The sequence below is a fragment of the Pelodiscus sinensis genome, chromosome 1 (assembly GCF_052426305.1).
Source record: "Pelodiscus sinensis isolate ZL-2025 chromosome 1, ASM5242630v1, whole genome shotgun sequence".
NCBI classification, from domain to species: Eukaryota; Metazoa; Chordata; order Testudines; family Trionychidae; genus Pelodiscus; species Pelodiscus sinensis.
The window spans coordinates 236788421-236801375 of record NC_143052.1 but is presented as its reverse complement, the minus strand read 5'-3'; the positions used below and the strand labels follow the sequence as shown (position 1 = coordinate 236801375).

Here is a 12955-nt window from a genome sequence, read left to right as displayed (position 1 = left end):
ATGTATATGATGAGGAGTTGTATTCGTGCTAAGTAGAACACTTTTAACATATTCTCTAACATGGCAGGCTGAATTCTATACGTCCAGCCTCCAAATTCTTATTCAGACAAAACCCTGTTAACCTTTAGTGACGACTTTGCCCAAGTAAGGGATTGTCAGCATTGTCGACTCCATACCATCTGTGGATTCCTCTGCCTAGGGAGAATGTCCAGTTAGGGCAGCTGTAAGGGTGATTTGTGCTGCTGGAGCAGTAGAAGCAATCATTTTGGGGACTAGGATTTGATGCAAGTGTTTGTATGTATGTTTGAGAGAGAGGGAAAAAAGCTATAACGAACACAAATCAACCCACAAGGCACAGGTTAAAACAGAAAGGCAAGCAAAGAGAAATTTCTTCAGACACAGGCTGCAGTCTCTAACCAGCATTTATTGTCTGCTTGCCTAATTTTTTATTTTGAAAGAGCTGATTTTGAAAATAATTACTCTGTTTAAAACTTTACTTAAATATTCTGGATTAAGTCTTCAAGTGCTTTACTTATTTATTTAGATGTATACACAATATTTAATAGCACCTATCCAATGAAATATGAATAGGACCAGATGACTAAAAATACCTGACAAAAATGTTCAACTTTTGCATCAACATGGTAAAAGTAATGATTATGTAGAAATACAATCTACACTTACTGTACCAAAATTTCCAAATACTGTTTGTATCTTCTCCTACATCGCCAACAAACCAGCACCTCCAGAAGAAACCTTCATGGTGGAAAGTGACCTGCTCCTCCTGCATAAAAAAATGCAATCTTTGTAGCCTACATTTTTCAAAATCCCATCAAATATAGGTTTTTAGTTGAAAATAATAAGAAAACTCATCATCTCCTGAAGGGACATTATTTAAAGAAAACCTCGTTTGTCAAAAGCTCAGATAGCATCCCATGGGTCTGAGCACAATGGGCCTGATCAAAGCCAAATGAAGTCAGTAAAAAGCCATTAACTGCAGTAGGCTTTGGATCGGATCCATAAACACCAGACTTAGTGTTCATACAGTAAAGTTCTTTCCATATGATGAAGAAATGAGCACATCTGTGAAACTAATTCTGCCTATTATTCTGAAGAAACAATATAAATACTCACCCGAGTATTGTTTGGACCTCCTGAACATCTTTCAACTTCTGTAGCCAGAAGCCAGTAGTCTGTCCCAAAGGCCACCAAAAAAAGCAAAACTCCCAGCGCCCCAAAGAAGCCTCCAAAAAATATCCCCACGCTTAATTTCATCACTGAATTGTTTCCAAGTGAATATGAATATTTTTAAAATTATTAACCTTCAAAATAAAAAATTAGACACGCCGACAATAAATGCTAGTTACAGAATGCAGCCTGTATTTGAAGAATTTTCTCTTTCCTTGCCTTTCTGTATTTCTCCTGTGCTGTGTAGGTTGATTTGTATTCCCTGACTTGTGTTCAGCCCAACAGATGGAAAGGACCTTCTATTTTAGGATATTGATGGAAGAGCTTTACTCTGTTTCTCTATCAAGGCGTGGCCAGCCAAAAATAGCTGACCTTCCCCTAACTATCCAGAGAGTCAGGGAGTGACTTGAAATATTATTGCAGTTGGTGCATCAACAAAAGTGGAAGGGAGATGAAGTTGCAACACCCTCATCATTCCACATGGGCTGGATTACAGGACATAGTTACAACAAGCACTTCCAATGTGTAAATTTGGCAGTGAACATTTCTCCTGCCATTAGCAGGAAAGAGAACACATGAAAAATCCCAACCTGAATGAAAACTTTTGTGGTAAATTCTGTTTGCTTTCAAAGGGAATACTTTTCACAATTACTAAACTTTAGTTAATTATGTTGAATTGAGTCTTTAAGTGCTTTACTTATTTATGTACATATATGTATATACAATATTTAATAACATCTATCCAAAGGAACCCAGGGTATGTCTACACTACCCTCCTAGTTCGAACTAGGAGGGTAATGTATGCATACCGCACTTGCTAATGAAGCCCGGGATTTGAATTTCCCGGGCTTCATTAGCATAAGCGGGGAGCCGCCATTTTTAAATCCCCGCTGCTTCGAACCCCGTGTAGCGCGGCTACACGGGGCTCGAACTAGGTAGTTCGGACTAGGGTGCCTATTCCGAACTACCGGTACACCTCGTTTCACGAGGAGTACCGGTAGTTCGGAATAGGACCCTAGTCCGAACTACCTAGTTCGAGCCCCGTGTAGCCGCGCTACACGGGGTTCGAAGCAGCGGGGATTTAAAAATGGCGGCTCCCCGCTTATGCTAATGAAGCCCGGGAAATTCAAATCCCGGGCTTCATTAGCAAGTGCGGTATGCATACATTACCCCGCTAGTTCGAACTAGCGGGGTAGTGTAGACATACCCCCCGCCCCCTATGCTCATTAAAATTACAATATAAAGAAAGCAGTCTCCAAAACGAGACAGAGAATCAAACCCTTACAACCACAAGTTACAGTCCCTGTTTCATAAAAGTTAGCCCTTCTAAAAATAAGCTTTGCCACATACCCAGAAGGTCAATGGAACATGACAAAGGAATGGATTTATAAGTTCTAGGCTTCTCAGGGTGAGTCTACACTGCACATTTATTTCAGAATAAACTACTCCAGAAGAGATATTCTGAAATAGCTTATTTCGAAATACTGCATCTACACACAAAATACACATCAAAATAGCTATTTGCTATTTCGAAATAGCATGTCCACACTGATTTGACACTGAATCACATTTAAGACCACCCAGAACCAGTTCAGACAGGGTATCAGGTCAGTAGTTACTTTGTGTGGCTGCTACATGAGGCTATCTGAGACATGTACTTAAAGGGACTCCCCTTGATGGCTGTTTCTCAGGTTCTTCTGCTTGCTTGCCTACATGAGGGACAGCAAAACATTTGCACTGTGTGCTTTGGTTGCCCTGCTTCTGGACACCACAGCACTCCCTGCTATGGGGCTGGAGTTGCCTTCAGGCAGTCTTCAGTTATTGCAGTTTATGCTTCAAGTCATGCAGCACTTTCTGCAGGCTGCCTCCAAGGCTCTGCAGGACTCCAACCCCCAGCTCTTCTGGGAGACCCTCCTCAGATCTCTGTGGCTATGTCTACACTGCAGAGCTTTTCTGGGATACCTTTCCAGTATCCCAGAAAAGCTCTGCCGCATTCAAGGAACACGTCCACTTTCAAAAAAAAAAGTTGGAAAAGTGGACACTTTTTCAGCATCTCTGTCAATCTTGTTTTACAAGGAAAAATGGATGTTCCAAAAGAGGGTTTTCTCTGAAATTTGGCCCCGTGTAGATGAGTCACATTTATACCATCAAACGCATCACTTGGACAACATTGGTGCCTGTATTAAGAAGGTGAGCAAGCCAGAATCTGGTCTTCATGATACTACTCTAAGTGAAAATAATAATATTAATATTTATATAATTGCTTTCTTCCATAGATCTCAAAGCACTTTACAAAGATGTATAAGCATAATTATTCTATTTACAACTGAACGAAGTGCAATCACTTATCCAATTTACAGAGTTAATGCCAGAGCCAGGAATAGAACTCAGGTATCCTGACCCAAAGTTATTTACCATGACCATTGGACTGCAAATTGTTAAAATACAGGTTAGGCCTCCCTCATCCGGCACCCTCAGGACATGACTTATCACAAAGAAAGGAGTTTGCTGGACCAGGGAAGGTCAGCTCTGTTCCCTCCCTGCCTGGCTTCGCTCCTGGCCTCAGCTGCTGGAATTCCCCACCCCCGCCCTGGCTGCTGGCTCCCAGGACTGGCTTTACTTGCAGCTTCAGATGTGCTGCTGGCCCTGCTGCTGCTTGCCCTGGCTGGGCTCCCTACCACTGGTCAGGCTGCCAGCCCTGCTCAGGCCACTGGCTCTGCTGCTACCAGCCCTGGTCGGGCTGCCAGTCCCTCTCAAGCTGCCAGTCCAGGCGCCATCCCAACTGCCGCTGGCCATGGCCAGGCTGCTGGCCCCACTATCGCCAGCCCTGGCAGGGTTCCTGGCCACTGTCCCTCCTGCCGTGCATGACTCGCAGCTGCCAGGATTCTCTGGTCCAGCAATATCCATAGTCCTGCCGGAGCACAAATGTTGCCAGACCAGAAAGTCCGTTTTTAGAGGTTCAACCTAAAATAAAATGCTTAATTTCATTCTTGTTATATAAGCCTGTACAAAATAGACTTGTAGCCAGGACCAGCCATGGACCAAATGTCACCTTAGACTAGCAGCAGCTTCAGTGCCTCTCCCACTTCTCTAGTTGTTAAACTTTTGAGTATCCCTTTATTACATTTGTAGCCCGTGTCACAACTCTAATGTACAATTTGCATACATGATTTATCCCTGTCATATAAGACAATAAATGTGCACACAAGTATCTGAAAATCTGTATTTATTCATGCCATATACAGGTTGTACCTCTTTCATCCAGTACTCTCAAGACCTGACTTGTGCTGAATCAGAGAATTTGCTGAGGTCAATATTATTTAGTAGCATTACCAATACCTCCACAGCTTACTGGGCTCTAAGAAGACACTGAGGGGTAAATTAGAGCTAAATCACAGCACAGAACACTGAGAGCTAGGACTGGTGGCAATAAACAAACTTTATGGGACCATGGAAAACTTGGCTACACCCATAATAAGGGGACATCAGGCTAACTAAAATCATGCCAGACCACAGATGTTGCCGGACCAGAGAGTGCTGAACTAAGAGAGGTTCAACCTGTATAAGCGAATAAAAAAATAATTTCCCTTAAACGTACAGTAACTTTTTTAAATTTAAAGAATAACTAAAATGAACTAATATCAAGAAATTGAACTCTGCACCAACACTAGGTGGACAATTATTAAATGATGTTACAGTAGGTGACAGTCTTAGAATGTTAACTTGAATCCTTTCATTCAAAACATCACTTCTCTCACTTTTGACCTCACGAATTGAAGCACAGCATCAGAGAAATCCCAGAGCAAGCGATATAAGTCTCTTGTCAGTCATGTCAATGGAAGATATATTTTGATGCGCATGAGCTTTGAAAAGCTGCGTTCACCACTCGCAAATGTGGTTGGCAGTCTGCATCCCTTGAGCTCCACATTGCAACTAACTGCTGCACTGCTTTGTAGCTTCTTTTATAGGGCCTTCCTGGTCTCTGATTGGCTGCTTCCTCTGCTGTCACTCTTGCCTGGCGGAGGACTTCTTTATAGTCTCTCTTGGATGGTGTGTCAGGACCACAAAGCCTCCAGCAGGGGGACCTCAGAACCTGGTCCATCCCATCACAGGCATCTCATTAAGTATGTCATTTATTAGTCACTACTTACACTCTTCAATCTTCAAACCAAGTACATTTTCACAAATATACAATAAAACAAGATTCACAATATTGCAACTAGACTATCACTTCACTTGAGTTCATCCTTATATCTTACTAACTGGCAGGCCAACTCTTCCCCCTTTAATATACCTGCAAGGACATGGATGACAACATTCTAGAAGGTTCCGTGAAAATGTAGTTCTCAAAATACTGGAAAGTTCCCCACAGTTTACAAAGATCCACAATATTCAAGCAGGTTAGTAAAATATTAAACAACACATGGAATTTCTGAAATAGTTTACCTCAAACATTGTTTTCCCTTTTCTTGCTAGCATTAAAAACAACACCCTGAATGTGCCACCCCCTCAAGCATGGCACCCCGGATGGTCATCTGGGTTGCCTACCCCTAAATCTAGCCATGATTGTAGCAAAAAAGAGGAGAAATACCTATGGCTCTGACCCTGTAAGTACTTCCACATGAGTAACTTCACTCATATGTGTAGTTCTGTTGAACTCACTTGATAGCTACATCATTTGCTATGTAGTTCAAGTGTTTATTTTTACAATAGTGTACATGTCATGTTTTGGTTCTTAATTTAGAATGTTTATTCTGAGAGGGTCTAATTTAATTATTTGTTTTATTTATGGCATGTTCTCTAGCAATTATATCTTCCAAATACTCTAATATATCCAGCTTTATGCCTTTCTAAATTGGGAAAGACCCAGAAGCCATATTAAGACTTGTTATGTCCTAAGGAAAATTCACAATGTCCACAACTTGAATATTCATGAAAAATTTTCTCATTGCAATATTAATTGCTTTAAACCCTGAAGGTTCATCATCTACTATATAGTTGAGAGAGTTTGTTTGTCTGTCTGTCCATCCACCTATCCATTTGTCAATCTCTTCTAAATGGTAAGAGCTAGGACCACCAAATTCAGTACACAGCTTCCTCTTATGATAACTTAAAGTGAGGGTGTGCAATCTAAGGCCCAGTGGCCAGATGTGGCCCCCGGCTTTCCTGGATCTAGCCCCCAATACTTCGGGCTTTGCCCCAGCATTGGGGAGCCCACACTGGCACTCCAGCCCATCCACCATCCCCCCATGGGGCTGGAGCAGACTAAATCTACTAGCCTGGGACCCACTAGGTTCTGATGTAAGAGAGGTATGTGGGGAGTGTCTTTCTCCTTCTCAGTTGAGGGCCATGTCAGTGAGGGTTTAGGTTTGGGGGCTTTTTGTTCTTGTTGTTTTGTTCTCACTTGAGTGCAGGCCCTGACTGAATTTTCTGTGAGACAGCGGCCTCCAACCCCAAAAAGTTTCTCCACCCCTAACTTAAAGCAAGGTAAGACTTTGGTTGTCCCAAGAAAATGGGATGTGCCTGGAATGGGATTGAAACTCATACAGAAAAGAGAGGCATGCTGCCCCACCATCCAGGACTGTCCCAGCCCTGAGCCTCCCACCCTCTAGGTGCCCTTTAGGGAGGGTGGAGTGGCTGACACTCTCCTCCTATTCATATGGGAACATTGTTGGCTATTTCCATTCATCAGGGAGCGAGGGAGTAGAAAGTGTACAGTTTTCTGTATTCCTCACTCTGGTGAAGGAACACAGGGGGCAGACTAATCTGGACCTGACCCAGCTGGGGGACATGCATTCCTCTCCTGCCTGTGCTCACGAGAGCTGCAGTGACTATGGAGAGGCGCTTTTCACCTGACCCCAAGCTGCTGTGGTGAGAGAGGGCTGGGGGAGTCCTCTTTCCCTGGGGCACCCTGCATACTGAACTCCTCTTCCCAAATCTCATCCCAGAGCAACAATTTAAATGAAGAAAACAAATGTGTTTTGAATTAAGGACCTGAGCAAAACCAGTTAAAACTTCTAGATAGAAAATAAAATCAAGGCAAAGAAAAGAGTGCCAGTCTTATTAAAATAAAACAATCATTCTTTTGAATCTGACTCTAAGGTCAGGCCTTGATTCATAATATCTAATGCCTGTGCCCACTGGAGACTAAATGTCTTTTATAAGACTAAGATTTTAAAAACAAAAGTTATGGGGGCCAAAATCACCCCTGCTATAGAAAACTCCACTGAGTCAAACAAGCTTATTCTAAGACTAATTTTCTCCCATCAGCTTTTACTTAGCTGATTTTGTTGTATTTTAGTGTGGCAGACTGTAGGGACGGACCTAATACAAAGGATTAATTCAGATATATCATTTAACAAAACTGACAAGACATTTATTATTCAATCTGTTTTGAATAGGCCACAACTGATTCCTAACTCTGCATGTGTTTCTATCTATTTATGTGTTTATTAGGCTCTGCTGTAAGTGCAGCATCTGAACATCTCCCAAGCACTTAGAATTGAAATAACAATAGCAGTGTCTCTCTTTTTTTCCTTCCCAGTCTGTATGAGAAATGGCTTGATTAGTTTATCAGGGGCTTGGGTGTTTGTTTGCTTGTTTATGTTTGTATGTGATTGAGTCAGTGTTTTGTGTGAATGTTTAGATTTGGCAAGCAATTCCTTATCTGTGCTGGCAGATACATCCATGATCTAAAAAAGAGCATTATGCTGGTTTGTGTCTTAACATTTACCAAGAAACTATTATTGCAATTGCTGAGAAAATTGCTCTGCAGTTGAATCCTCCAAGGACATCATAGCCCATTAACAGCTAAAGAAAGATATTTTAAATACAAGTGTAGAGTCCTGCACTTGGGACGGAAGAATCCCAAGCATAGTTACAGGCTGGGGACCAACCAGTTAAGTAGTAGTTCTGCAGAAAAGGACCTGGGGGTTACAGTGGATGAGAAGCTAGATATGAGTCAACAGTGTGCCCTTGTAGCCAAGAAGGCTAATGGCATATTAGGATGCATTAAGAGGAGCATTGCCAGCAGATCCAGAGATGTCATTATTCCCGTTTATTCGGCTTTGGTGAGGCCACATCTGGAGTACTGTGTCCAGTTCTGGGCCCCCCACTACAAAAAGGATGCGGACGCATTGGAGAGGGTCCAGCGGAGGGCAACCAAAATGATTAGGGGTCTGGAGCATATGACCTACGAGGAGAGGCAAAAATCCCGAGCCGGAAAAAAGCAGCAGCCATGTAAATGCAAATGCCACGGGGGATATTTAAATCCCCCGTGGATTTGCAATTCCGAAGTGTCTCATTAGCATCCCTTTTCCGGAAAGGGATGCCAATGTAGACACAGCCCCTGAGAGAAGAGCAGGATAGGCAAAAAGTTTTCCAGTGTGAAATCACATTATATTTATGGGATGTTTCAGAGGGATGGGATGTTAGTCTGTTTCAACAAAAACAAAAAGGGGTCCTGTGGCACCAGAAAGACTAATAAGTTTAGTAAATTGCACCCCCATGAAAGTTTATGCCCAAATAAATCTGTTAGTCTTTAAGGTGCCACAGGACTCCTTGTTATTTTTGTCTGAGAAGTGAAGGCATTACTACTTAGGGCACATCTACACTGCAATATTATTTCAGGATATCGGGGTATCTAGAAATAGCTATCCCATGTGTTCACAGTGATCCTGTTGTTTCAGGCTTGCTATTCTGATGTCCCTGTAAATCTCATTGCACGAAGAATAAGGGACGTTTTGGAATAGTACTTTATTTCAAAATTTGGCGCTGCTTCAAAATAGCACCTAAATAAGATACACAATTTGCATAGCTCACATTGTGTATCTTATTTTGAGTTATGGTGCTATGTAGCACCACTATGTAGCTGTGTAGGGCACCCTTAGAGCCCTGCATATCCATGGATATCAACTTTATATCTGCGAGTATCTGCATCCACAGATGTGGATGTGTATACCTGCAGCTCATTTTTGCAGATAGGGATGTGGACACGGATACAAATTTTGTATCTAGAACCTTGAAAATCCACAGATATCCACTTTATATCTGTAAGTATCCACATCTACAGCTGTCCATGTGGATATTCTCAGCTTATTTTAGCAGAAACAGATGCGGATGCGGATACAAATTTTGTATCCATGTAGGGCTCTATTAATACTCCTGTAGAGGAAGTGGAGCTGCTCTGTAATGATCTACTGTGTGCTGATCTGGTTATTGGATGGATGGATGAATGAATGTAGAATGACCAGAACTACAGCAATTTCAAAAGGATCAAAGGCAAGTTGTTTGGGGGAACAATTAAGACACAGGGATCTGCTGGGATGTCTGCCTGTTGGGATGTCTGCTACTATTAAGGAAGAGTAATAGTTACGTAAGAGACATATAGACTGTTATTTAAAATCCTTTCTCACTAAATGTGTTGTTCCTAATGTTAATACAAACAATAGTTTAAGCAAGCTATCTGATTGCTATGTACCGCTAGCCACAGTCTTCCAAAAGAAGAATCACAAGTGTCCAAACTCATAGCTGCCTAATAAGCCCTGACAGCCCCCAGTCTATTCTAGAAGTAGGAGAACTGTGTAATTCCACCCCAAGATAGTTCAACGCATAAGGCTGACAGCTAAAATATGTTTCCACAGTCCAGAAAAGGGGTAAAAGTGCAGCTAGCCTTGTAATCGTGGTAACTCTATCATACGGGCTATGTCTACACTGTAGGATTCTTGTGCAAGAAGCTTTTTGAGGAAGAGATCTTCCACAAAAACTTCTGGTGCAAGAGAGTGTCCACACTGCAAAAGTGCATGGAAAAAGCGATGCGCTTTTGCAAAAGGGGGCGTCCAGACTTCATGAACACTCTCTCAAAAGGAAACTGAGTGCTATTTACAGAATGGCCACCAGGACACCTGGGCTTTTTCGATTGCCTCTTTTTGTGCAAAAAACCTCTGTTCCTCATCCATACACACCTTTTTGCGCAAGAGCTCTTGCGCAAAAAGGAATTATTCCTCATAGAAAGAGGAATACTTACACCGGAAAAACTCCTCTGTTCCTTCATTTTACTTGCGCAAAAACACGTTTGAGGTGTGGACACTCCACGAGTTTTTGCGCAAAAACTCTGAAGAGTAGACCTAGCCAAGATGTCCCTAAGATGGCTCATGAAAGTCTGAATCTATTTGCCTTCCTGAAAGATCATATTATGTTCAAATATATGTTTAACGGATTAGTAGTATCAACAAAAGTACATAGCCTATGCAGTTCAGATTAGTATGGCTGGGACAACAAGGATTTATTGTTGTTCTTTAATCTGAGGTAAAATACAAATGATCTCAGATCTGTAGCAAGAAAGAAAACAGGCCATGTTGTATGAGACCTCAACTTCTAGACATTTTAATTATCTTAATGAAACATAGTTGGAGAAGCAGGGCCTGCAACTACTCATACCTCAACTTTTAAACACTGTTGATGGGATGTACCAATTACTTGGACTCAAGCTGCTCTCTGAAAGGTACCCGTGGGCTACATATTCAATTTTGTGTTTGCTCATCCAACAACTCTGCCCTAGAAACAGTGGTCGTGGCCCTCAAATTTTGTCTTAAAGCAAGGAAAGCCTTTGGTATTTCTGGGACCATAACCCTACTTCATAGTCTTAACTGTCTGTATGCTTGGCTCTATAGGTTTTCCTGGTTGTCCTGATAGAGGTCCCTGAATATTGTCTTCTGATGTGACATGGTGTCAGCAGGATCCCCAATCTCCAAGCATAAAATGTGAAGATTAAAGAAATCTCAGAGACATAGCCATGTTAGTTTGTAACTGTAAAAACAATGAGGAGTCCTGTTGCACCTTAGAAAATAATAGATATATTACATCATGAGCTATTCTGTAGTTTAAAAAAGTGGTTATAACTTATTAATACACTTTATTAACACAGACAAACAAAAAACAAATGAGAGACAAAAGCTGGTTCTTGAATTGGGCCTATGTCTGGAGCCTACCAAATTAAGCTGCCTCTGCTAGGCTTGCTCTTCATACCTAGAGAAGAGTTTCATCAGGCTGTTACGTTATTGGATTTTAAAGTGAGCAGACAGATCACTGTTGCACCCACGAGTGGTATTTGCACCAAATTCTGTAGAAAGTAGGCCATGTGAGGTGTCAAATGGAAGCTTATGATCTGCTTATTCTATGTATGCTACTCATGTACTTGCATGATTTTTGTATGTGAAGTTATGAATATGGGCTCTGTTCTTGTACTGTAAATGTTCTCTGTCTGGGAGGGAGCAATGGGCCTGGACTGCCTATTATGAGGAAGGATTGTTCAGTGAATAGCTGTGCTAATTAGCACTGCTCCATGGACAATGACTCTCAGCTCTCAGTGTCAATACACACCTGAGGAATGCGTCTGGAAGCCTGCAGACTAGCTGGTGCCACATGGCTGATTGCATGTGAAACAGATATAGGTCACTTGATCATGTGACCAGCTCCAGTTTGGGAGACACCAGGAATATAAAAATCCCATAAGGCTGTCTCCATCTTGTCTTCAATCTCGCTCCTGATTCCAGATGCAGCCTTGCTAGGGACAGAGAGCGGGGAAGGATTGCTGACCCATCCCGATACAGGATGTACACCAGAGACTTTTAAGCCAGTTGTTTGTAACATCTCTGCTAAGAGCCTGCATCAAGAACTTGGTGATTGATGTATGTAATGTACTCTCCTTAACAATCTTACTCTCAACCTTTTCTTTCTTTTATTAATAAACCTTTAGATTTTAGATTCTAAAGGATTGGCTCAGCGTGATCTTGTGGGTAAGATCTAAAGTGTAATTGACCTGGGACCATGGCAGGTTCTTTGGGACCATGAAGATCTGTTCGGAGTTGGTGAGATGGGGTTTCATAACATCTCACCTGTGTGTAAGGTCTAGGGCTGATTGTGGCACAAGGAAAACTGGAGTGTCTGAGGGGTCTTGCTCGTGAGGCTTCCTGTTGGTCAGACTGGCAGCTGAAGCGCTCTGTGTGACTGGTTTGTGACTTGTTTGGGAAAGGTCTCCAGTCTAGTGCTGTAAGCAGCCCTGGTTTTGAGCAACTCGCCCTGAGCTGATGCCCTTAGCGGTGCCCAGACCCGGCCCAGTCCGTCACATAGGCCTCACTCCTAAAAAGCACTCAGTTCTTTCTGCAAAAGCACCATTCCTCCTTATGTGGAACCCTTCTAAGTCACTCTGTGGAGAATCCAAAAATGAAGAGTGCAACTCCTGGTGCCAGGCTGAATGATACCGAGACAGCATTTGTCCTAGATTGTCTGCAGTGTTGCTCTGCACCAACAGAGGCTCTGGGTTGGCACTAGCCTCTTCCCAACAGGGGAGAGAAGGCTGAGGTGGGCCTTAAGCCCCCGTGTTCCCATCCACACCCACGCTATAAGGCCATACCCCTGATCCTCTTCTTCTCCTGGAGGCTCTGCCCCAGCCAGGAGTTGTGCAGTACTAAAAGCTACATAGGACCCTCCACCTGCCCTGGGCTTCAGCTTCCAGCCTGGCCAGGCAGCAGGGCCTCCAAGGGAAGAGGAGAAGGAGGCAGCAGGACTATGGAAAAGGGCAGGGATCATGCATGTGTCCCATTTTTGCCTTTTGTAAAGGGGAGGTCATCCTATCTTTCACTGTAACTCACTGAAAGTATATCGCTTTGGGGTTGCAGCCACTAAAAAGAATAATTTTCAAGTCTCAAATCTGTAGATCTTTTAGAAGAGATTACTCTTCTGATACCATTATCAGCAGTTTTAAAAC

General features: G+C 42.6%; 1 protein-coding gene across 3 annotated transcripts in view; it reads right to left on the bottom strand.

Moving 5' to 3' along the window:
- The window catches only part of TMEM182 (transmembrane protein 182), a 31685-nt gene extending 30194 nt beyond the window's left edge, over nt 1-1491 (bottom strand). For 2 of the 3 annotated variants that reach the window (XM_006127654.5, XM_075917432.2), the window contains exons 1-2: nt 1135-1491; nt 685-784 (exon numbers count right to left, since the gene is read on the bottom strand). In XM_006127654.5, coding sequence (XP_006127716.2) covers nt 685-784; nt 1135-1275 — 241 coding nt within the window. In that variant the 5' untranslated portion in view covers nt 1276-1491. The remainder of the gene's footprint in view (nt 1-684; nt 785-1134) is intronic. The other variant, XM_089775394.1, reaches the window with a different exon arrangement.
- Between the last annotated feature and the right edge of the window lie 11464 nt (nt 1492-12955).